The sequence below is a fragment of the Gadus morhua genome, chromosome 14 (assembly GCF_902167405.1).
Source record: "Gadus morhua chromosome 14, gadMor3.0, whole genome shotgun sequence".
Classification (NCBI taxonomy): Eukaryota; Metazoa; Chordata; class Actinopteri; order Gadiformes; family Gadidae; genus Gadus; species Gadus morhua.
In genome coordinates, this window is record NC_044061.1 from 19,535,612 (window position 1) to 19,557,460 (window position 21,849).

The 21,849-nt window shown below is 43.9% G+C and overlaps 3 protein-coding genes across 4 annotated transcripts; 1 reads left to right on the forward strand and 2 right to left on the reverse strand.

Moving 5' to 3' along the window:
- Positions 1-839: 839 nt before the first annotated feature.
- Positions 840-3,459, reverse strand: si:dkey-148a17.6 (leukotriene B4 receptor 1). The gene has a single exon (XM_030376441.1). The coding sequence runs from the start codon at positions 3,433-3,435 to the stop codon at positions 2,305-2,307; it is 1,131 nt and encodes a 376-aa protein (XP_030232301.1). The 5' UTR covers positions 3,436-3,459; the 3' UTR covers positions 840-2,304.
- LOC115558373 (leukotriene B4 receptor 1-like) lies at positions 2,975-5,600 on the reverse strand. Its single transcript, XM_030376442.1, has one exon. It carries the CDS (start codon positions 5,597-5,599, stop codon positions 4,502-4,504), a length of 1,098 nt encoding a protein of 365 aa, XP_030232302.1. The 5' UTR covers position 5,600; the 3' UTR covers positions 2,975-4,501.
- A 748-nt stretch (positions 5,601-6,348) lies between these two features.
- On the forward strand, positions 6,349-19,602 carry LOC115558371 (E3 ubiquitin-protein ligase AMFR). Of its 2 annotated transcripts, none has more exons than XM_030376439.1 (14): positions 6,349-6,594; positions 7,209-7,576; positions 7,676-7,768; positions 7,983-8,147; positions 11,521-11,673; positions 12,915-12,955; positions 14,252-14,384; positions 14,758-14,891; positions 15,259-15,369; positions 15,861-16,063; positions 16,455-16,558; positions 16,777-16,911; positions 17,165-17,355; positions 17,813-19,602. In XM_030376439.1, exons 2-14 carry the CDS (start codon positions 7,316-7,318, stop codon positions 17,973-17,975), a joined length of 1,887 nt encoding a protein of 628 aa, XP_030232299.1. In that variant the 5' UTR covers positions 6,349-6,594; positions 7,209-7,315; the 3' UTR covers positions 17,976-19,602. The 2 variants fall into 2 exon arrangements, with proteins under 2 accessions (XP_030232299.1, XP_030232300.1); XM_030376440.1 differs by having other exon boundaries at positions 6,409-6,600.
- Positions 19,603-21,849: the final 2,247 nt, after the last annotated feature.

Here is a 21,849-nt window from a genome sequence, read left to right on the forward strand (position 1 = left end):
CTTCTAAAGTGTGCTTTTCTCCCCTGACTTTGTATCAATTATCCGGGTAAATTCCGTCGTTAAGTATACCAATACGGTCTGCTGATTTGAATATTGGTTTAGCTTTAGAGCAGTTCAGTGGCGGCTTTCTGTCCAGTACTGGGCCTAAACACTTGGTGGCACTAGAAACGGAGTCTCTGTCCATAGGGCAAATGCCTTTTTTGTTTACGCGTACAACTAAAATGTCAGTCACTGATCGATAAATCAGGTACGATTATAAAATAAAACTTTGTGTGTGTGTGTGTGTGTGTGTGTGTGTGTGTGTGTGTGTGTGTGTGTGTGTGTGTGTGTGTGTGTGTGTGTGTGTGTGTGTGTGTGTTTGTGTGTGATAATATGTTAGAATATTATGGTATTGCATAGATTATACTAAACTATACGATACCATAAAATTGTATTGCATAGTTTATTTCAGTATAGTAGTCTTGTATGGTAAAGATAGTATTGTTTGTATCGGATTGCATTGTATTATATAGTATAGTACATTATGGTTTTATTTAGTATATTATTGTACAATGTACTAAAGTGTAGTATAGTATACTATAGTATATTATACTATTGTAGTGTCTTGAATAGTATAGTAGTAGAATATAGGCTATAGTAGTAATGTTGGCTATAATGTAGAATAGCAGGCCTGTATTAAAGTAAGGTTAGTATTTGTTTGCATTGTATTGGACAATACTGGTAGGATTTGAAATTGTTATTACTGTGTGTATTGTGTGCATATTGGCCACAAGTCTCAGACACAAGAACACCATTTTTTGGTCATAACGAAAGGCCCTTTGTACAAAGTGAGAGACGTATTAGTTTGAGAAATCTTTAATATATTTAGTATGCTTAATATATGGTATATAATATATATGTAGACATAACACACAGTTATATGCGATCATGACTGATCTCCTTGTCTTCCAGTGAAGTGCTTCTACCTGTAGTTTCTTTGCCCTTGCTTCTTTTTTTATCTCGCACATTTAGGCGATCACTTTCTTTGTCCTGCAAGTCGTTTTTTCCCATGCTAAGGGTGGCTCCGTGGTGGGCAAATAATTCTATACATTAGGAAATAACAGATGAAAACGATTCCATTGGCCATGCATAGATGGATTTTAGTCGTTGAATAGCTTTCCTGTCATTCCCGCCACAGGAACTTTACAAGCATCGTTGCCACATTGCTCCAATGAACCTGGCTGGCTCATTGCTTGGTTTATGCAGACCATTACAGCTTTGAACAATGTGTAATCACCCAGTGGTGGATAGCAGAAGTTTAGGATGTCCTAATAGTAGAATGGTATGGGAACAAACATGGAGGTCAGAAACGCTTCCACCGATGTTGGAGATTAGACATAAACATACACATGTAACTGTTTTCCTACTAGACACTTCCCTTAAGGTGATAAAGTGAAGTGAGCTGTTCTTAAAGAAGTTATATTTTGTGTTATCATTAAAAATATAAAGAATTTACAGTTCTTTAAAACACCCAATTATTTGGTGTATTTTTTACTAAGTATTATTACTATCTCTTTATTTTTTAACGTTACATTTTTTGCTCACATGACTTTGGCCAAGAGAAATGCATAATTCCGCTTTTTACTGCTCTCCAAAGGAAGGACAACCAGTCTTTCATTGGGCAATTTCAGCATGAAAGGAAGTAGAAAACATGACTGTTGCTGTGCCTGTCACAGTAATGCAATCACGTTTCAACTTAAATTAACTTCAACTTAACAGCAGCATATTATTATTATTACTATACAATTGAAGACACAGTCCTTTTGCATATACAGAATATCAAATGTCTGAATTCATATAAAGTAATGATAAAACTGTAAAAAAAAACATTATAATCAACAATATGGCTGCTATAGCATCACATTGAAGGTTATGGTTCCTCAAAACAAGAGCCTTGCAAATTGTTGGGTGATGACAGCAAAAGGATGGTACAAATATAGCCTTAAATGACACAATGAACCAACTCTTTGCAATATGTATTATTTTAAATTATAAACTTAAATTCAATTAAAAAATGTAATCAGTGTATACATACATACTTATTTTTCATGAATGCAAAATAAAAACAAGAGTAAGCATATAAATATAATATCCATTCACAAAACAACTTCATTTTCATCAAGGCTATTTACAAAAACAAAGGATTTCATTCATTCACAATTCTTGTAAACTTTTTGTCGACAATTACCAAAAAGGAATCCAAATAGCAATACCCCAAATAATACACACATTGTCACAAACTCACCACTTTTGAACCAGACATTTTCACACATTTACATGCGTACGTACGTCTATCTGTCGCTCCAGAGAACACTGAGAGCTGCTGGTCTGGTTGCTCTTGCTCTTGGACACAAAGGACATCTCTCGGTTGTTCTCCCCTGGGGACGTGCTGGAGATGTGGTGGAACAGCTTCTGGATGCCCGTCTCCCTCAGAGAGCTCCTGAAGGATCGCGCTGCAAACATGTACAGCATGGGGTTAACCGTGCTGCTGATGAAGACCAAGGCTCCGGCCACGAAGGTCATGGTGTTCCCTGCGCTCTCTAGGCGCTGGGACGCGGCCGGGTGGGACCCCTTGATGGCGAGCTGCACCAGTGTCAGGATGTTCCCCACGTGATGCGGCGTCCAGCACACGGTGAACACCACCACCACGCTGCAGATCAGCAAGGTGGACTTGCGTTTGGACTTCAGGGTCATCTGAGCAATGCGGCTGCAGAGGCAGCTGTAGCAGACCACCAATACAGCGAGGGGCACCACGAATCCCAACAGCGTCTCAAGCAGCAGGAAAAGAACCTGCTGGCCATCAGAGGCGTACTCCCGGTACAAACACTGCATCTCGCCTGGTTCCCCGTCCAAGACCTGGGTGGGGAGGACGGGCAAGCTCAGCAGGAAGGCAGCGGTCCAAAGCACCAGCAGCACTTTGCTCAGGGCTTTTTTCCTCTTCCAGTCGGCCGAGGCGAAGGGGTGGCGCACGGCCAGGAAACGCTCCACGCTCATGGTGGTGATGAGGAAGACGCTGCTGAACATGCAGGCGTTGATGACAAAGACCATGGCCTTGCAGGAAGCCTTGCCGAACACCCAGGAGAAGGCCAGGCTGTAGATCCACAATGGGAGGGTGATGAGGATGAGCAGGTCCGCCACAGCCAGGTTGAGAATGAGGATGACGGTGTGCGAGCGCTTCTTGACGTGCCTCAGGATGGTCCAGATGACCAGGAGGTTCCCCGGGGCCCCGACCAAGAAGGACAGACCCAGGATCACACAGCACACGGTTGTTCCACTGGATATATCCTCGACTTCCATGTCTTCTGAAGAGGGCGAAGCCATCGCTTGTCTCAAGCTACATCTGTGTATAAATGTATGTGTATGTGTGTGTACGCATGTGCGGTCTAGTGTCCTCATACAAAAAGTGCTGTCCAAGCAAGCCTCCACTTCCTTCTGAGCCTTGAGCGGACAGGAAGTAGGTGTTTCACCGGTTTTTTAGAGAGGCAGAGATCCAGTGACTCATCCATCAAGCTTTTGAGTCACGAAAAATAAAATAGGAACTAATGTTTAATTTATCTAAAATACAAAGGTCAAAGTTCAATAGGATACATTTGTTTCAAGAATAGATCCTGTTGTACGATTGTACAATTCTTCTGGTTAATTTAAAGCTGGAAAATTACAAAAGCAAGGTTTTTTCTACGTAGTTATTTATTTGAAATACACGCCCAGTTACAGCTGATGGTAATGGGTGTCGTAAGACATTGGGTATTTACAACACACAATATTAGGGGGAGTAACACATTCCAGAAAGGAATAAAATACTTTTTGAAAAAGTCAAAATCTCTTGAAGGTACACCAGTTCCTTCTTTTTCTCCCCTCAACAAAAATGAACTTGGCTCTTACAGAAACATGTTATGTGGCATGGTTACTATAGTATATGGCACAGAGGAAATACAGATCATCTGTGTTTTTCATTTCAATTGAGGTTACACAATCCTACCAATCGTAACAACTCTGACTTCATGAGAGTTGAGACAGTTAATTGGATGCAGTATTATTACCCTTACAAGATATTAATGGAAAATATTTGATGTTATTTTCGAACAATGTTTATCCACAACTATACATATCAACAAGTAACTGCATAAAAAATTATATCTATCTAGATCCTAATCACCACAAAAAAGTATCACAAATTCATGTTAATTCAAGAAATTAAATCATTGGATCAAATTATCACACATTGGTCATCATATTCCACATTTTCACAGTTTAAACACTCACAAATATTGAAATGCTATACTTTTAAAGTCCTCTCTTATGTTGTATTGTATCAAATATATATTATGCAACTTAAATAACAGTAAAAATAGTGAAACAATTTAAAAGTCATGATATATTCCAACGTTCCAAACCAACATATTCCTTAATCACCTATTCAATGATTAATAAATAATCAAATTATGATGACAGAATTACAATTTCACACGTCTCTTAAATTGAATGTGTGAGACAACGGTTGCTTTCTGTCTGTGGATTCACATTCACTGTCTGCTTCTTTAGCACTAGTTCCCCGAAAAGCTTTGGTGTGTGTGGCCACTTCCTGAAAGAATCTGATGATTTTAAGCCCTCTGATGCGTACTTTGGATCTCCGGGCAGCGAAGGCATACAACACAGGGTTCACCGAACTGCTCACGAACACCAGAGCACCGGCGATAAGGGTTAAACTGTCAGAGCCACATGAGCTGTCCATACTCTGGATACACACCAGCTGAATGATGTTGTTGATGTGGTGAGGCAGCCAGCACAAGGTGAATGCTAACACCAAGCTGGCTATCAGCAGCATCACCTTCCTTTTGTCCTGGAATCTACTTTCTCTGAGCTGGCTGGCGACCAGACAGTAGCAGATAGACATGATGGTGAAGGGCACCACAAATCCTGCAATGGTCTCAAGAGAAATAATTGTTCTCTCTTGAGCCACAGAGCTGAAATTCCTGAAGAGGCACTGCGCGCCCCCTACCCCCTCCGACACCTCCTGGGTCAGGATAGCAGGTACCCCCAGGAGCAGCGCCAGGACCCAGGCGGCGATAAGGCTGACGTCCAGAACATTCTGGATACTGGAGAAATTAATGACTAATGGGTAGCGGACTGCCACCAAGCGCTCAATGCTCATGAGTGTGATGAGGAAGATACTGCTGTACATGCACACGTGGATCACATACACAACCGTCTGGCAGAAGACCTCTCCGAATACCCAGGAGTAGACCAGGGAGTAGATCCACAGGGGCAGGGTGATGAGGACCAGCAGATCGGCGGCAGCCAGGTGGAGGATGAGCAGGATGGTGTGGGTGCGGGGCTTAACATGCCTCCAGATGATCCATATGACCAGCAGGTTTCCCGGGGCACCCAGCAGGAAGGCCAGGCCCAGGAAGGTGGCTGAGATCGTCTGGCCCACAGAAGACAGGGGATCCATTAAGTTTTTGGTGGTGGGCTCTGTGGCCGATGAAAGGTTCATCATACTGATAGTTATCAAGGAGACTGGTTGACTTCTTCCTGCAATCAAAGAGTGCAGTAAGAACATAACGCAGCAAGAGTGGGTGTGGACTTCCGTTTTTTACCAGACTTTGGTCAACTTCTCTTTCGCACTCCATGGACACGTTGAGTCATCAAATGGATGCTAGGTTATAAAAGCTTTTTTATCTCCTGAACCCTCACACTCTTTGTATGGTTTATTGGCCAGAAACAAACGGCCATGTGAGATTCAGCCATCAGTTTCAACTATAGATATAGTCCATATATTCCATACATAAAACACATATATAGTCCATTGTTATGTAGTGAAACATCATACAAATCCCATAATATAATAAAATAATTAAATTTAGTAAAGTGAATTGATATCAGTTTATGAGCTTTCAACTGGTCAATATTTGGGCATGAGTCTGGTATGGTGAAGTGAAAGTGAAAGCATCATTCAAACGTTTCAAAACAAACCACTATTTAGGCTTAAATTCTTGTTAGCTCTAGTTGGCAGTAGAACCTCAATATTATAACTCACATTTCCCCAAACATGGAAATGTGTACCTAGGTTTACATAAGCAGGTCTCAGGGGGTACATAAATATGTTGATTTTGTTTTTTTATAACTATAAAAAACAAATATGTTTGTGGTTTTGTCCAATATTATGTGGATTGTTGCTCATCAATAAAGTTAAGATTATCAATAACAAAATAGGTACTGTTATACCTATTTGTAGGAGGAGCCGCTCGATGATAATAGTGTAATATCAGTGTAATATCTGGCAATGTCTGGTTTGGTATCGAACAAGGGGTACTGATGAAGCTGTGGAGATACATTGAGGTTTGGAGTAATCAAACTGAGCAGGCATGGGGGGACCATAAATTATTATGAGGATCGTTGCGCAAGCGCAATATACGCTATCGGCCTACACGTCACGTAACCAACAGGCTCAAATAAACATGACGACGCTGTCAACACGGATCTCTGTACTCGAATAGAGATAGATGATCAAATATAGCAAATCGATTGGCTATAACGGAGGCATTGGGCGAAACTGTAAGTGTACGTTTTGCCGTGGGTGAATGAATCTGTCTGATCTTAGAGATACGTTAGCTAGCTGCGTAGCCTACAATAGCACTGCGGCTAACTTATGCTAGCTATCCTTATAGGTGCAGGGAAACTGGGTTATGGGGCGTGAGACCTTTTTATCATTCATACAAGTCTTATGTTACGTTTTCTACACGTCAGGCAGGTAGCTTGTAGCGCCTTGGCTTCTTGAAGGAATAGGATTTTAACTTTAGAACAGACCCTGCCTGATCTAACGTTGTGTTTTTGTCTCACTCACTGTCTGCAAGCTGTCATTAATTCAGTTGTTTTAGTCTCACAGAAAGGTCAATGTATGTGAATGTGGCTTAATCACAGTCTTAAAGGGCTTCACATGCCACATTTTGTGGCAACCCCCTAAAATCCCAATATCTGCCTCATGATATGTGGTGTAATTGCATATAAACCTGTATTCTTTAAATGCATGACATTCAAGCACTTCTAATCGTATATTTGGCAATAGGCAGCACACGTACCCTGTAACATGGCATTTGAATTTACACAGGTGTAAATCCAATTAAAACCCTCAAATTAATATTCTTCAACCCGCTTTTCTCCTTCAACAGGTTGCTGTCAGGTGCAGGCTGGGGATTTTTTCCCGTTGTGTACCACCTTTGGGGGCTTCAGTGCAGATTTATAAACTTGCCGGGAGGCGTAGGAAACCAACATTGCAATGCCGCTGCTTTTCTTAGAGAGGTTTCCGTGGCCAAGCCTCCAGACGTACACGGCGTTGAGTCTGGCTCTGCTGGCTGGCAGCATCTTCAGCGCCTACAACACAGTCACTGATCAAGGTTTTGGGGGCTTGGAGACAGACGAACCCCATAGCCCCGCCGCGTCTGAGTTGGAGAGTGAAGACACCGACAATGATATGGAAGGCTCCAAACTGGCAAGCACTGTGCTGTGGTATCTAGTCATGGACAGCTTCTTTGTATGGGTGAGTTGGTGTAAGACACTGTTTGGTAAATGTAGTGTTCGTGGTTGGTAATAAACTTTGACTAATATTGCAATTGTTGTTTATTTGTTTGTCTTGCAGGTGTTGGTGAACACATTTTGCTGCTCACTGATGCTAATTGCAAAGATGATCCAATTTGTGGTGTTTGGGCCCTTGAGGGTCAGCGAGAAGCAGGTGCGTTACTTCTGCTTGCTCTATTTATTGGTTATGTGATCAGGAAAATGGAAAAATCTCCAGTCTCTTCACTGTGTGTGTGTGTGTGTTTGTGTGTGTGTGTGTGTGTGTGTGTGTGTGTGTGGTCATTACATTTTATTGACCAGATGAGGCAATATCTCCACATGTCCCATACATTGTGTGACATGTGGTGTGTTCTGTCCGTTGCCTGCAGCACCTGAAGGATAAGTTCTGGAACTTCGTCTTCTACAAGTTCATCTTCATCTTCGGAGTGCTCAATGTGCAGACGGTTGAGGAGGTGGTCATGTGGTGCCTCTGGTTCTCTGCTCTGGTCTTCCTCCATCTCATGGTCCAGCTCTGCAAAGACCGCTTTGAATACGTATGTTTTCCATCTCTCGTTCCTAATCTCACTCCCACTGTATTCCCCCTCTCTCTTGCTCTCCCTCCATCTATCGTGCTCCCACTTCCTCTATCTAGCTGTCTCACTTTCGTTTTTAGAGGGACCAACTTCAGCCAGACATCTTTAGATAAGTTCACATGGTTACTCTATTTATGTATCCTAATCTTGAGTACCGTGAATTCAACTTGAGTTTATACAATTTATGGGAAACACTTGGTTAATTGGAGTTTGCACTTGCTGTACCTTAAAGGTCCCATGGCATGCTACTTTATGGATGCTTTAATATAGATATTAGTGGGCCCCTAACAAAGTATTTGAAGACGTTCCCTAAATTCAGAATTACAGCCACTACGAGCCAGTTGTGCCATTTCGGTGTCTGTAGTTTTAATGCAAATGAGGAGGAGAGAGACGGGTCAAGGAGCGATTTTCTCCCGCCGGAGCCCCGCTGTCCAGGCACCACCGCCTCGGAAGCGGGCAGCGTGCCTTGCGGCGGTGGTGCCTCGCAGCGTCTCATGGCTGAGATAACCCCCACTACGAGTCTCGTTGTGGAAATACCAGAGACGTCAGAGAACCCGACATGTTATGCGCCATAACACCAACAGCAGAACGGTTATCCAACTAACAAAGAAGTGTACAACACTTGCGTTACAGTTAGGGATGGCGAAAATGTAAAATATCCTTGACCGACCACCGAGCCTCATTAACCGGTTGAAACCGGTTAACCGATCAGATTAAAATGTGCTATTTGAAATAGCAGCCATTTGGAGCCGCGCCAGCCGCCTGCTATTTCGTAACTCTGCTTATCTCTCTCCCGGTCGTTCTCCTCTCTGAGTGAGAGGCAGGGGCTCTAACCGCGGCACGACCTGTGTTTGAATTGAAACACGAGGCATGCTTACTGCAAGTTGACCGTGTGTAGAGAGCGGGCTCGAACGCCCTCAATGGTCTGAGATGGCGCGGACCTGGTTGAGACCCTGCGCGGGATTCACCCGGGGCCAATCGGAAGAGGGCAGCATTAGGAGCTCATTTGAGACATTGCCGCGGCTCATTTAAGAAAATGACAGCTCCGAAGGACGCCGCTTGTTTAGTTTGGAGGAGACGGAAAAATTGAGAGTGAGGGATAATTATTTTCACTTCACACAAAAAGATCTTGGAATGAGATAACTGTAGTCTTATAGTGTTTAGTCTACTGTGTCAATAATCATTTAGAGATCATATTCTCCGCCGCACGCATGCGGGAATAATTAAGACACGCGGTGTCCGTCCAACTTCCAATAAGTCACCTCATCTGATCATCTTTTTGTGTGAAGTGAAACCAACACACACTCCACGGTCCACACTGACCCCAATTTATTTTTTAACCGACAAGTGACAAGATTGATCAGTTAACGTTGATACGGTAAACCATTGGTCAAACAGTCATCGGTTAACATCCCTAGTCACAGTGTGTGCAATCACACACACATCATTGTTTCCCAGTAAATGTCTTAGTCAAGGTGGTCAAGGAGCGGGAAGCCATCAAGCTTCAAAAAGCTTGATGGCACGACCATTGTTGGGAACAGTATTACCGATGCATTATTGATCTTTATTTTTTACTCCTGATGGAAGTATGTTTTCTTTCCGTACGAGAGTTTTCTACTTTTTTAATGCATAATAATTAAAAAGATTTTTTCTTTTATTTATTTTTTTGATATTTTTAATATAATATATATTATTTTTTATATACATTGGTAGTCAAGGCGGGGCCCTATTGTTGTTAAGGCGGCCGCCTTAACAACACAGTGCTGGGGGAAACACTGCACATACAAATGTGGCGCTTGCACGGTCGTAGCTCATTGTCTCATTGGCGGACCAAATTCTCTGGGTGGGCAAGGAAGAGAAAGGGGAGGTAACTCGGCCCCTTATGACGACATATCGGGCCACATTCCAAATCAGTGCGCCTGAGCTTCCATTTTTTCAGGGCAAAGGCAAGCAGGATACCTAGTGCTCGTTTTACACCGAACGCAAGTTTTGGCCACTGGGGGACCATAGGCAGGCTAGGGGAACTCATATTAAAGTTAGAAAACCTCATAAAGTGTGATTTTCATGCCATGGGACCTTACCTTAACATTCATTGGCTATCTTAATTGAATAGTGGAAATGGTCATAAATATTTTGCCTTTTAAGCCCTTTGAGACCATAATGGTGATAAGGGGCTATACAAATAAAATTGAACTGAATTGGTTCAGCCTCTAATGTATAAGGAAAGTTATTGAGTAAAATTCCCAGGCATGGGTTTTGTGGAGGAGTCATTTCGAAGGAATTCTTCAGGGTGACAGCTGACGGAATGACGTCCGTTGCATCAGAGTTGGTTAAGAAGAAATATAAGTTCATCATGACTCTTTGTGAAATACATGAAGTTCCTTGGTGTGAGTATTTTCCAGGTGCGGTATAGTCAACATCTCACTGTGGTTAGCAAACTATTATTTTTTTTGTTATGTTACAGGGAAATGGTCCTCTACCCTTATATCCACTTTGAGTTCATAAGTCATTTCGGACCACAACTCATGTTGTGGTTGTGGCTGTACCACCATGTTGTATCTCAAGCTCTAATAATAGAGTAATGCGCTTGCTCAGTAACTGATGATGTCAGAGCTGCACCTCTTGCATGTCTACGTATCGGAGTTTGTATGGGGTTGAGGTTAAATTGTTTCAAAGCAAAGTGCATGGGGGTTTTAAACACAATCGTAAAACACATTTTACAATTTCTAGAGACCATACTGAGAGGGTGTGCATGCCCAGAATTGTCTCTATAGTTAGGCTTTTTTCTATAGTTGGTTTGTGTTAAAGGGAAGGTTGGGGTTTTTCCTTCCCAGTTGAATCCCTAGTATGTGCACGGCACATTTTGTGCACAGCACTGGCGCCATCACAGTTCATGATGGCACTTTGACCACACCCCTCTATCGATGTTTGTGTACGTCTTGTTCACTGCAAATTATTTGTGGAAATGTTTACTCATCACAAAGGTGTGTTCTGTGATGGTACACTTAATACCAGTACTGGTACTTATTTACCACTTACAGCGTGGGTAATAATATCTAATTGATGGCATTAATCGTAAGACCTCCTGATCAAGAGAGGGCAACGTCCTTGTGCTAAAAATAATGTATCCATGTTGTGTTAATAGGCGTTAAAGTGTAGTGGCCAGCCCAAAGGTGCTGGGTTTGATCCCCCCCACTATCTGCATCCAATGCTCTAGGCATCCTAGCTCTTAATGACATGTCTCTGCATTCACCGTAAGTCGCTTTGGATACAAGCATAAAAGAAGTTGCATTGGTAATTGTGCTAATGTTGTCTGTGTTTGGCTTCCCCATAGCTGTCCTTCTCCCCTACCACGCCCATGAACAGCCACGTGCAGGTGCTGTCCCTGCTGGTGTCCCTGCTGCTCGGCTGCTGTGGCTTGGCCGTGGTCTGTGGCCTTCTGGGGGCCACACACGGCATGCACACTCTCTCCTTCATGGCTGCAGAGGTGAGAGAGAGAGAGACGTCACAGTGTTTCCCACACATAGACCAATGTGTGGCGCAGTGCCACAGAATGAACACCGGAGCGCCACAAATTGATTCTGCTTTTCTTTTTTTCTTTTTCTTTTTTTGTGATTTTGAATATAAATATCGTTCCGTTCATTCATCTCCGCACAGCCCTCTTTCTCTCTGTCATTCTCGTTCGCACACGCACACGCACAGAGACAAGCGCGCATACATGCCAATGGTGCGTGGGTAGTGGGTACACTACCACTTATTGGATAAAACCGCGTATCACTGATACCAGTGTTTCCCACAGAAATTTTGGAGACTATGGGGGGGGTGGTATGTGGCGTTTTTTTTTCCCAATGAGAGCGACACGAACTTCGTATGAGCAAAAAAAAAAAAAAAAATAATAATAATTCATGTGCACCCAGAGACTATGGCGGCCGAAATTAGACTATGGCGGGGCGCCATAGTCTCGTCAATGTGTGGGAAACACTGACTGATACACTGCACACGCACTGACAGCGGATTCGCCCACGCCCCCCCTCAACACGCCTACAAAGGAAAACCTGAAGCAGCGGGATATTTGGGATTAATGTGAAATGCGGTTATAGTTTATATATATTACGTCGTTAGACCCCCAGCCCGTTGTGCCGGCGATTTGAATTCGCTCTGCAGCAGAAGGAGATCGGGAAGTGGGCCGATCGGGGAAGTGGTGCTCGATTACGCAAATGAGCAAATGCGGACCCCCCCCCCCCCCGTCAAGACTCCACGTCCCCCCTTCCCCCACCATACATTGCTACCTGGTCTGTGGGAAACACGGTCATATGTAGCCTTCTTGCGTTGTAGCCTTCATATGTTGTAGCCTTGGTATTTTGTAGTTTTCATATGTTGTAGAGACTTGATTTGTGGTAGCCTTTGTATGTATTGTCCTCCATGTGTTGCAGTCTTTGTTTGTGTTCTTCGTGTGTTCTAGCCTTTGTATGTTGTAGCCTTCATATGTTGCCTTGCTAGATCTTTGTTGTCCCCATCGTTAGTTGTAGCCTTCGTATTAGGCGATCTGATTTGTATATTGACAATTAAAGGGATGATCGACTTTTTTTTTGTCCTACGCCTATATTAGGGCGCTTTTATCCCACTTACTTTCAATCCGTACTCTATAAACAGAGTACACAGACTCCGTCCTAACATAGTGCTCTTCCTCCTTAAAATACCATTCTAATATTATGTTTTCTTTCTCAGTGTCTTCTGGTGACCGTGCGCACCGGTCATGTCATCATGAGGTAAGGCTTTCTCTCTCTCTCTCTCTCGGATCCATGCACTCTTACTTTCAGGCTTTCTGTTTTCATCACAAGTGTGAAAGGGATTGCTGTTCCAAAAAGGGAGGAAGAAACATGATTAAGCCGACGCTAATTTAGTAGAGAGTACATTAGAGTACACAGTGATTTAAAATCAATACCACACGTTGTACTTGAGCTTCGGTCGCATTTAGTGTACTATTTCAGGGGGAGGTCAGCCAGTGAGTCGTATCGGATCACAACGTCTAAATATTAATCCTGACATCCGATCCATTGGTTCTGTCTGATGTTGAACCCAGTTCAGATAAGGAATTTGGGTGTAAAGTAGACAGATTGATAGATAGAAGGAAACTCTATTCAACCCGAGGGGAAATTAGTCGTAACAGCAGCAGACACATTTTTTAAACATTACGACGTTTGAAAAAGACCAGTAGTGACACAGAAAGAATATAATAAAGTTAACAAATATACAGTATTTGGTATATCAGTATTATCTGTGCAATAAAAATAAATGATGTATATTAAAGTACTTTAGTGCAGTGCAAATCTACATTTTGGATTTTAAGATCCCAAAGTCTGATTATGCCAGGCAGTGGAGGAGTTATAATGCATACTGCATTACAGTGCACTGTCCTACTTCTTGCATTAATACCCGAAATTCAAGTCGTGGCTTGTATCCTGATTTTTATCAACCAAAACTGTTACTGTGGCTTATCTCCAGCGCGGTTTAAAGGTCGATTTTGCCCTAACACAAATACTTCGAAGATTAAACACTGCTCAGTTTTCAGTGATTTGCTTTCAAGTGAAAAAACATAATGTAAAGCCCATGTGCTTATTTACATTAGAGGTCTGCGAATAAAGAAAAACCTTGTAGAGTAATAAACATTGACGTCACTTGATAGCTGACTCAAGAACAAGGAAGCCCGTTTTCTACCATGTGCTCTAAGACCATGAACGATAATACAAAGCCTCTGCGTCTCCAAATGATTGACTTGCAAGATGAAAGATGCCTTGTTTTCTAAATCGGTCAAAAAGGGCAGGGTTTTAGCTGCATTCTCTCCATTGGCTCACAGACACAACAATTTTGTAATGGTTTCACCCCAGCATTGGGTGGTACGTGTTAGTATTTGGGTTGTGGGCAAAGATGCGTGATAAGATGTGGCTTATACTACAGAGCGGCTTCTTTTTTATATTTTCACACATACAACCCCATTTTACCGCTCCTCCGGCTTATAGTAAATGCTGCTTTTACTTATATGTATTTGCTCTCCTCTCATCCAGATACTCCATCCACCTGTGGGACCTCAACCACCCTGGGACCTGGGAGAGCAAGGGGACGTACGTGTACTACACAGACTTCATCATGGAACTGGCCATGCTCTTCCTGGACCTAATGCATCACATCCACATGCTGGTAGGTCCCAGAGAGCAGCGCCCCCTCCTGGCCGATACAGGCAGGATAGTCTAGTGGTGTGTGTGGGTTGATCCCCGGTCAACAGTCTCTGGGTTCCATCGCCTTGTCTGCAGTCGTCCTGTAGTCTGTGTCTGTATCCGTCACTGTACGCTGCTTTTCATTGAAGTTTCTGCGAAATACAACAAGAGCTCTGACACCGCAGAATCCCTTGCAGGGGTTTGGTTGTTCGTCATGTGTCGTATACTAGCTTAGATTGTTCATGTTGGTATTGGAATCTATACTCCCTTGTGAACAAGTGTGAGCACCCTGGCTCAGTCAAGGAAGAATCATTTTATTTGACCCTCTCTTCTCCTCCTCCTCCTCCTGTGACCAGCTGTTTGGGAACATCTGGCTCTCCATGGCCAGTCTGGTCATCTTCATGCAGCTGCGCTACCTCTTCCACGAGGTGCAGCGCCGCATCCGCCGCCACAAGAACTACCTGCGCGTCATCGACAACATGGAGGCCAGGTGAAATGAGGCTCCCGCCCACACCTTCTCCCCTGGTGGACATTTAAGCAGGGGGCCAGGGCAGCGGCTCCATATCGGGAATGGTCGGCGGTGTTTGGATAATCAATGGAGGGCACTGTGTCCTATTCCCTATGTCACTAGCCTAACCTGTATGCACCCTTGAACAAGATGCACTAACCCCTACCTGCCCCATAATGACCTGGATTTGAATGTAATATAAGTCACTTTGGGGGTAAAGGATTAGATTGTATCTGAAGTCACGTTTTGATAAAGGCTTCTGCTAAAGCCCTTAATGTAGTTCTGCACTGCTCAGACCTGATCAACGACGGCGTTAGGAAAACGTATTCTCATGTCTCTCTGAACCCAGGTTTGCAGTGGCTACTGAGGAGGAGCTGGCGGTCAACAACGACGACTGCGCCATCTGCTGGGACGCCATGGTGACGGCACGCAAGCTGCCCTGCGGACATCTGTTTCACAAGTAAGTCGAGGCTCAGGGGTCGCGAAGGTCCACTAGACTGTAGGGATACGGCCTATATTGTTGGACATGTTGCACCTGCAACAACGACCAAATCTACAGGAGGACCGAAATTGTGTTTCCCCACGCTCATATTAATATGTTTAATGCATATAAAAGAACGTAATAGTGCATACATAATACAAAATAGAAAATTCTGTGCTATGAGGTAGTTATTGAGGCTCAAATGAACGTGCAATATAGTAAACTGCTGAATAGCAGCATGGGGATACAGTTTTACGTTATCGTGCATGCCAGTTATTGTGCATAAGATATACGATAGGATGGTACTTCATTTGACTTATTCGGCTGCTGGAGCATTCAGAACCCTGGCAAATGTGTGTTTATCAGGGCCGTTGCTAGACCTAGCACTTTCGGACTCCTGAAAAACGGGGACAATGAATTAATATCAGAACTCATCGTCAGTGTGGTACTAATGACACCGTGTGTTGCAGCTCCTGCCTGCGCTCCTGGCTGGAGCAGGACACCTCGTGCCCCACCTGCCGCATGTCTCTGAACATCTACGGAGACGGGCCCCCGGCAGGCACCCCGCAGCAGCCCCCAGCGGCCGCCCTGGGGGCCAACATGGGCCCGGGGGCCCCGCCGCCCGAGGCCAGACCGCACGTCAACCAGCACAACCACTTCTTCCACTTTGACGGTGAGGAGAAATGAATCCAGCTGCTCCCAACAGGTTGCTATTACAAAGTCACCGTGGCCCAAAACCTCACCTGAAGGAACTCCTTTATGCTCAATGCCATCAATATCACGGACAGAAAAGACCGTTTCTCTATACCTGCACTAGTGCAACCACACAAAACATTTTCTTTCCTTAAAGTTGTATGTTTTTAAAGTTTGTTTGACGTCTGCAAACGATTTTATATCGATGTAAAATAAATCAGATTAGGCTAATGGTAGAGGCGTTTTATAACGATCATTGTGTCGATAGAAAATACAACTTGTGTGGAGGTGACTACTTATTGCAATAGCTGTCATATATATAATCACATGAAAATCCTTTTGAAATGACCATGAATGAACCGTCCTTCCAGGCTCCCGCATCGCCAGCTGGCTGCCAAGCTTCTCTGTTGAAGTGATGCACACCACCAACATCTTGGGCATCGCCCAGGCCAACAACTCCCAGCTCAACGCCATGGTCAGTCCTCCACGCCTCCACTCGGACGTCGCTCTCTGAATTAGATCTATTTTGTTTGCTTTATGCTATTTCTAGTCCCCCTTCTTACTATAGTGTTTCTTTTTGCTCTGAGCAGAGCACCTGTGACAGTCCCTCGGGCTCAATAAAGCAATCTTCCCTCTCCCTGCTCCACCCTGCTCATTCCTCCCCCACCCCCCCCCGCCCTGTCCACCTCTCAGGCCCACCAGATCCAGGAGATGTTTCCCCAGGTGCCGTTCCACCTGGTGCTGCAGGACCTGCAGCTGAGCCGCTCCGTGGAGCTGACCACTGACAACATACTGGAGGGCCGCATCGTCGTGCCTTTCCCCACACAGGTAAGCACCGGCGCACTCACCGGCACCTTTGGACTTCAGGGCTGCCAAGTTCTGGTCAGTTAGTCGATTGGTTGGTCGATACCAGATTCAAAAAATATAAATGAATCCATAACTCGACGTGTCCGACAACCTTCCGCTTGTGTCGGGGCCCTCCCTCCCAATTGGCGGTGCTTTTCCTCTTAGAACTAACCTCAACGTAAAGGATACAGCAGTGTCTCGGGTCATCGTGGTCATTGCTGTGCTCCCTCTGCAGGCTGCAGAGCGGGCCCCTTCCCAGGCAAACACGAGCTCAGAGGACCAGCCGGGGCCCAGCGGGGCGTCTGAGCCAGCGGCCCCTGAGCCAGACAACATGGAGGTCCGCGGCAGCCGCTTCTCCAAGTCTGCAGACGAGAGGCAGTTGATGCTGAAGCAGAGGAAGGAGGAGTTGTTGCAGCAAGCACGCAGGTGTGGTGCAACAGTGACGCATTGCATTCATGTGTCCTTTTGTCCTCCGGTTTTGACATTGTTGCGGTCTGCAGTAGAGGCACCCAAACCTTCCGTACTTTGGGCCACAGAAAACCCCAAATATTTTGTGTAGCAAAATAAGCAATTCATTCAAGTCTGATGTCGAGCAAGTGAGATCACCCACTTGTGTCCATGTATATATTTCTGCAACACAGTAATCCCCTTGTAAGTCTTTAATATTCTATCTGTCAATTGAAACTGACAACACATGTTGGCATCCCCACAATTTTTTTTAATTTTTTTTTACAAACCTGTGAATTGCGCCCATCCCAAGACCCACTTATGGTTTGCGACCCACAGTTTGATTGCCACTGGTCTACAGCCATTCTGTGTGGCATGGGTTAACAGTCCTGTCCTTAACGTGTGTTTGTGTGTGTGTGTGTGTGTGTGTCTTCAGGAGGTTTCAAAAGAAGGGTCCCGAGGTGCAGGACGAGGAGCTCCCCCGTCTGGAGGACCTCGTCGCCAGCGTGGTGTCCGACCCGCTCGCCTTGCGTCGCAGGACCATGGCGGCGGCGGCGGCCGAGAGACGCATGCAGACCCACCAGGACCCCGCGCCGTGAGGACCCCCCCCCCCCCCCCCCGGCCCACGCACAAACCCACAACCCATCGGCACCACGCATCAACACCATCCGTCGACCACACCACCCGTGCATGGAACAGCCATGCCAATTAGTGGCGCAAGCATGGCCTTTGGATGCTAATTAAGCTGTAGCAGGTTTCCCCCCCCCCCCCCGTCCTGAGAAGCTGCTTGGTGAACGCCGCTCAGTTTCAGAGCTGTGTTTTCTTCTTTGAGGAAGTACTTCTTAACACAGCGAAACCACAAGTTAAAAAGACCCTCAAAATACAGCGGGGCTAGGTTAGAGGAAGTATGGAACTTGATCTCAATTTGATTCACTTGTTAAATTTTTTTCTGTTTTTCATCTAAAAACATATATTTTTAATGATACTGATTGGGCAGGGGGAGGGGGGAATGTATATTCAAGATTGACAAACTAATATATTTTTGTTGCGTTTTACTTTGAGATGATTTTTGAACTGTGAAACTGGACTAGGGTTGAAGGAGGTATCGCACGTTCCTCATTGATTGGTCGTCAGAGAGAGGCAGACCACGTCACTTTAGTATTTAGCTATCAAATATGAATGTATATCAAGCGGATGCTGCAGAACTCAGTTTGTAACCCCAGTTTATACTGGGTTTGTTTGTGGACATCCTTACATTTTTAAGGCAAAGCCCTCTTTTCATCTGCAATGATCTCTTCAGACAAAGTGATTTGAGGCTTGTGATGCCTAGTATTCCCACATTGGGGTATAGTCTACCCCTCTCAACCATTTTTGTTTGTGTTATGCGGCACTGTTTTAAAGCAGACGTCAGTATTTTGTGGGGCAATGTGTAAATATGTGTGTGCGTGCACATTGCATGCCTCATTTTGTCCACACATTCATTCTGTTCCTATAGTTGCTATGAATTTCCTATAGTCTTTAGTCATGTTAGATATTTGACTTTCTCAGCTGACAAACTGTTGGTAATTGTGATCGTTGATGATTCTGTGAAAGTAACAACGGGCATGTTGAGAGATCTTGAGAGGGGAATCCTGCAATCGTACATGTACAGGTCTGTATTGGTGCGGAAGGTCACGTTTCACGTCAACCGTGTACATAGCCTCCCCCCCCCCCCCCCCCCCCTCCACACCCGCTCCTGTGCTCAGGTCATCTAAATGGTTTAATTTGCAAGACTTCCAGACAGACAGTCATGACCATGCCTAGGTTCTTAGTGTTGTGTCTTTGTGATAACAAGTACGCAATCCACCCATGTGTCAAGCCCGAGAAACGTTTTTGTTTCAATACACTTAACCCAAAGATATCTCACAGACTTCCTTGGAAGGGAACCATTTCCTTTTTTTGTCAAAATATGCAGGATTGCTATTCGGATTGGATATAACAATTGAAAATAGTTTGGTGAAAACTTATTTTCTTCGTTTCATATGTCTACCACGGTTTCCTTTTCATTAGTTAACTGTTAAACATTACATATTTAATTTTGGACTTTGCTTTCTGCTATTTTGTGCCTAAAAATCAAGGAAGGGGTTGTGTATGGATTACTGCTGTAAATACTGTAGTTTTTGTAAAGTGGAAAAGTGTAACGACTCAATAAAAACGAGTTCCTCTACAACTTTTTAACAAAACCCATCCACTTTGTCCCACTTACTTTTTCATCTGCACTAAACAACACCAAAACAGCTAGCCAGATGGGGGCCAGATAATGTTGTGACTTTTTTACTCCATCGAAAAGGTAGGCCAACTAGGTTTCATACCCAATGTACTGCTTGAGCAAGAGCCTGACCCCTACCCACTCCTTAATGACGTCTGAATTCACGATAAATGTGTCGGATATATATTTAAATAGTATTGAGGATTTTAAATTCTGATGCTGGGAAATGTTGAAAATGTTCATGTACATTTTATTATCAAACATGCATAGGATAGCTAAATAAAATATGTATTGCAAACAGGAAACAACATTGAATATTTAATTAAAATAACATAAATAAAAATTAAGAATCAAATTCAAGCCAAGGGATGACAAATCCAAACATGATTAAAATATTGCAAATATTAGTTTTTCGCAGTCGCTTTGGTACATTTCTCAGATCAGAATTGAAATTCTCAAAACTACTGGTTCAATCTTCACATCATTGTGTCGTTTGTGCACATAAAAAAAAGCAGTTTCTCATTTCTTTGAACAAGTTTCAAATGCTTTGGTACATTCATGCAAATGATTATGTACAATTATCAGCTTTTTCCTACATTATCAATTGCTTATGTCATGTTGATCAAGATGTATTGTAATGGGTCTCTATTGAATAGTCTCACCCCCACAACATTTAGGCATTAGTTCATTGCATAAGTCTTTACATACAAAATGGTTGAACAAGTAGTCATAATATGTCAAGCATATTTCTATACCATTAGACTTTTTTTTCTACATCTGTCCTGAATTGTTAAATTGCTACCAGGTGAATCTTGACTTTCTCTAAAGAAGGGAAATGTGTGAAGTGATAGATCAACCAGTTTACTGGAAGAGCTCAAAGGTGCATCTCCTGAACCATGAACTGGCAAGTATATACAGGTGCTGGTCATATTATTAGAATATCATGAAAAAGTTGATTTATTTCATTAATTCCATTTAGAAAGTCAAACCTGTAGAATGTATACATTCATTCCAAACAGACTGATACATTATAAGTGTTTTTTGCCAAAAAGAAGATGATTATAGCTGACAACCAATGAAAACCCTAAATTCAACATCTCAGAAAATTTGAATATGGTGAAAAGGTCAGATATTGAAGACACCTGGTGCCACACTCTAATTAGCTAACTAACTCAAAACACCTGGAAAAGCCTTTAAATGGTCTCTCGTTTTGATTCTGTATGACACACAATCATGGGGAAGACTGCTGACTTGACAACGGTCCAAAAGATGACCATTGATACTTTAAAGAAGGAGGGCAAGACACAAAAGGTCATTGCCAAAGAGGTTGGATGTTCCCAGAGCTCTGTGTCCAAGCACATTAATAGAGAGGCGAAGGGAAGAAAAAGATGTGGTAGAAAAGAGTGTACAAGCAAGAGGGATAAACGCGCCCTGGAGAGGATTGTCAAACAAAACCGATTCAAAAATGTGGGGGAGATCCACAAAGAGTGGACTGTAGCTGGGGTCAGTGCTTCAAGAAGCACCACACACCGACGTATGCAAGATATGGGCTTCAGCTGTCGCATTCCTCGTGTAAAGCCACTCTTGAATAAGAGACAACGTCAAAAGCGTCTCGCCTGGGCTCAAGACAAAAAGGACTGGACTGCTGCTGAGTGGTCCAAAGTTATGTTTTCAGATGAAAGTAAATTTTGTATCTCCTTTGGAAATCAAGGTCCCAGAGTCTGGAGGAAGACAGGAGAGGCACAGAATCCACGTTGCCTGAAGTCCAGTGTAAAATTTCCACAGTCAGTAATGGTCTGGGGTGCCATGTCATCTGCTGCTGTTGGTCCACTGTGTTTCCTGAGGTCCAGGGTCAATGCAGCAGTCTACCAGGAAGTTTTAGAACACTTTATGCTGCCTGCCACGGACCAACTTTATGGAGGTGACGATTTCATTTTCCAACATGACTTGGCACCTGCACACAGTGCCAAATCTACCAGTACCTGGTTTAAGGACCATGGTATCCCTCTTCTTGATTGGCCTGCAAACTCACCTGACCTTAACCCCATAGAAAACCTATGGGGTATTGTGAAGCGGAAGATGCGAGATGCCAGACCCAACAATGCTGAAGAGCTGAAGGCCACTATTAAAGCAACCTGGGCTCTCATAACACCTGAGGAGTGCAACAGACTGGTCGACTCCATGCCACGCCGTATTGCTGCAGCAATTCAGGCAAAAGGAGCTGC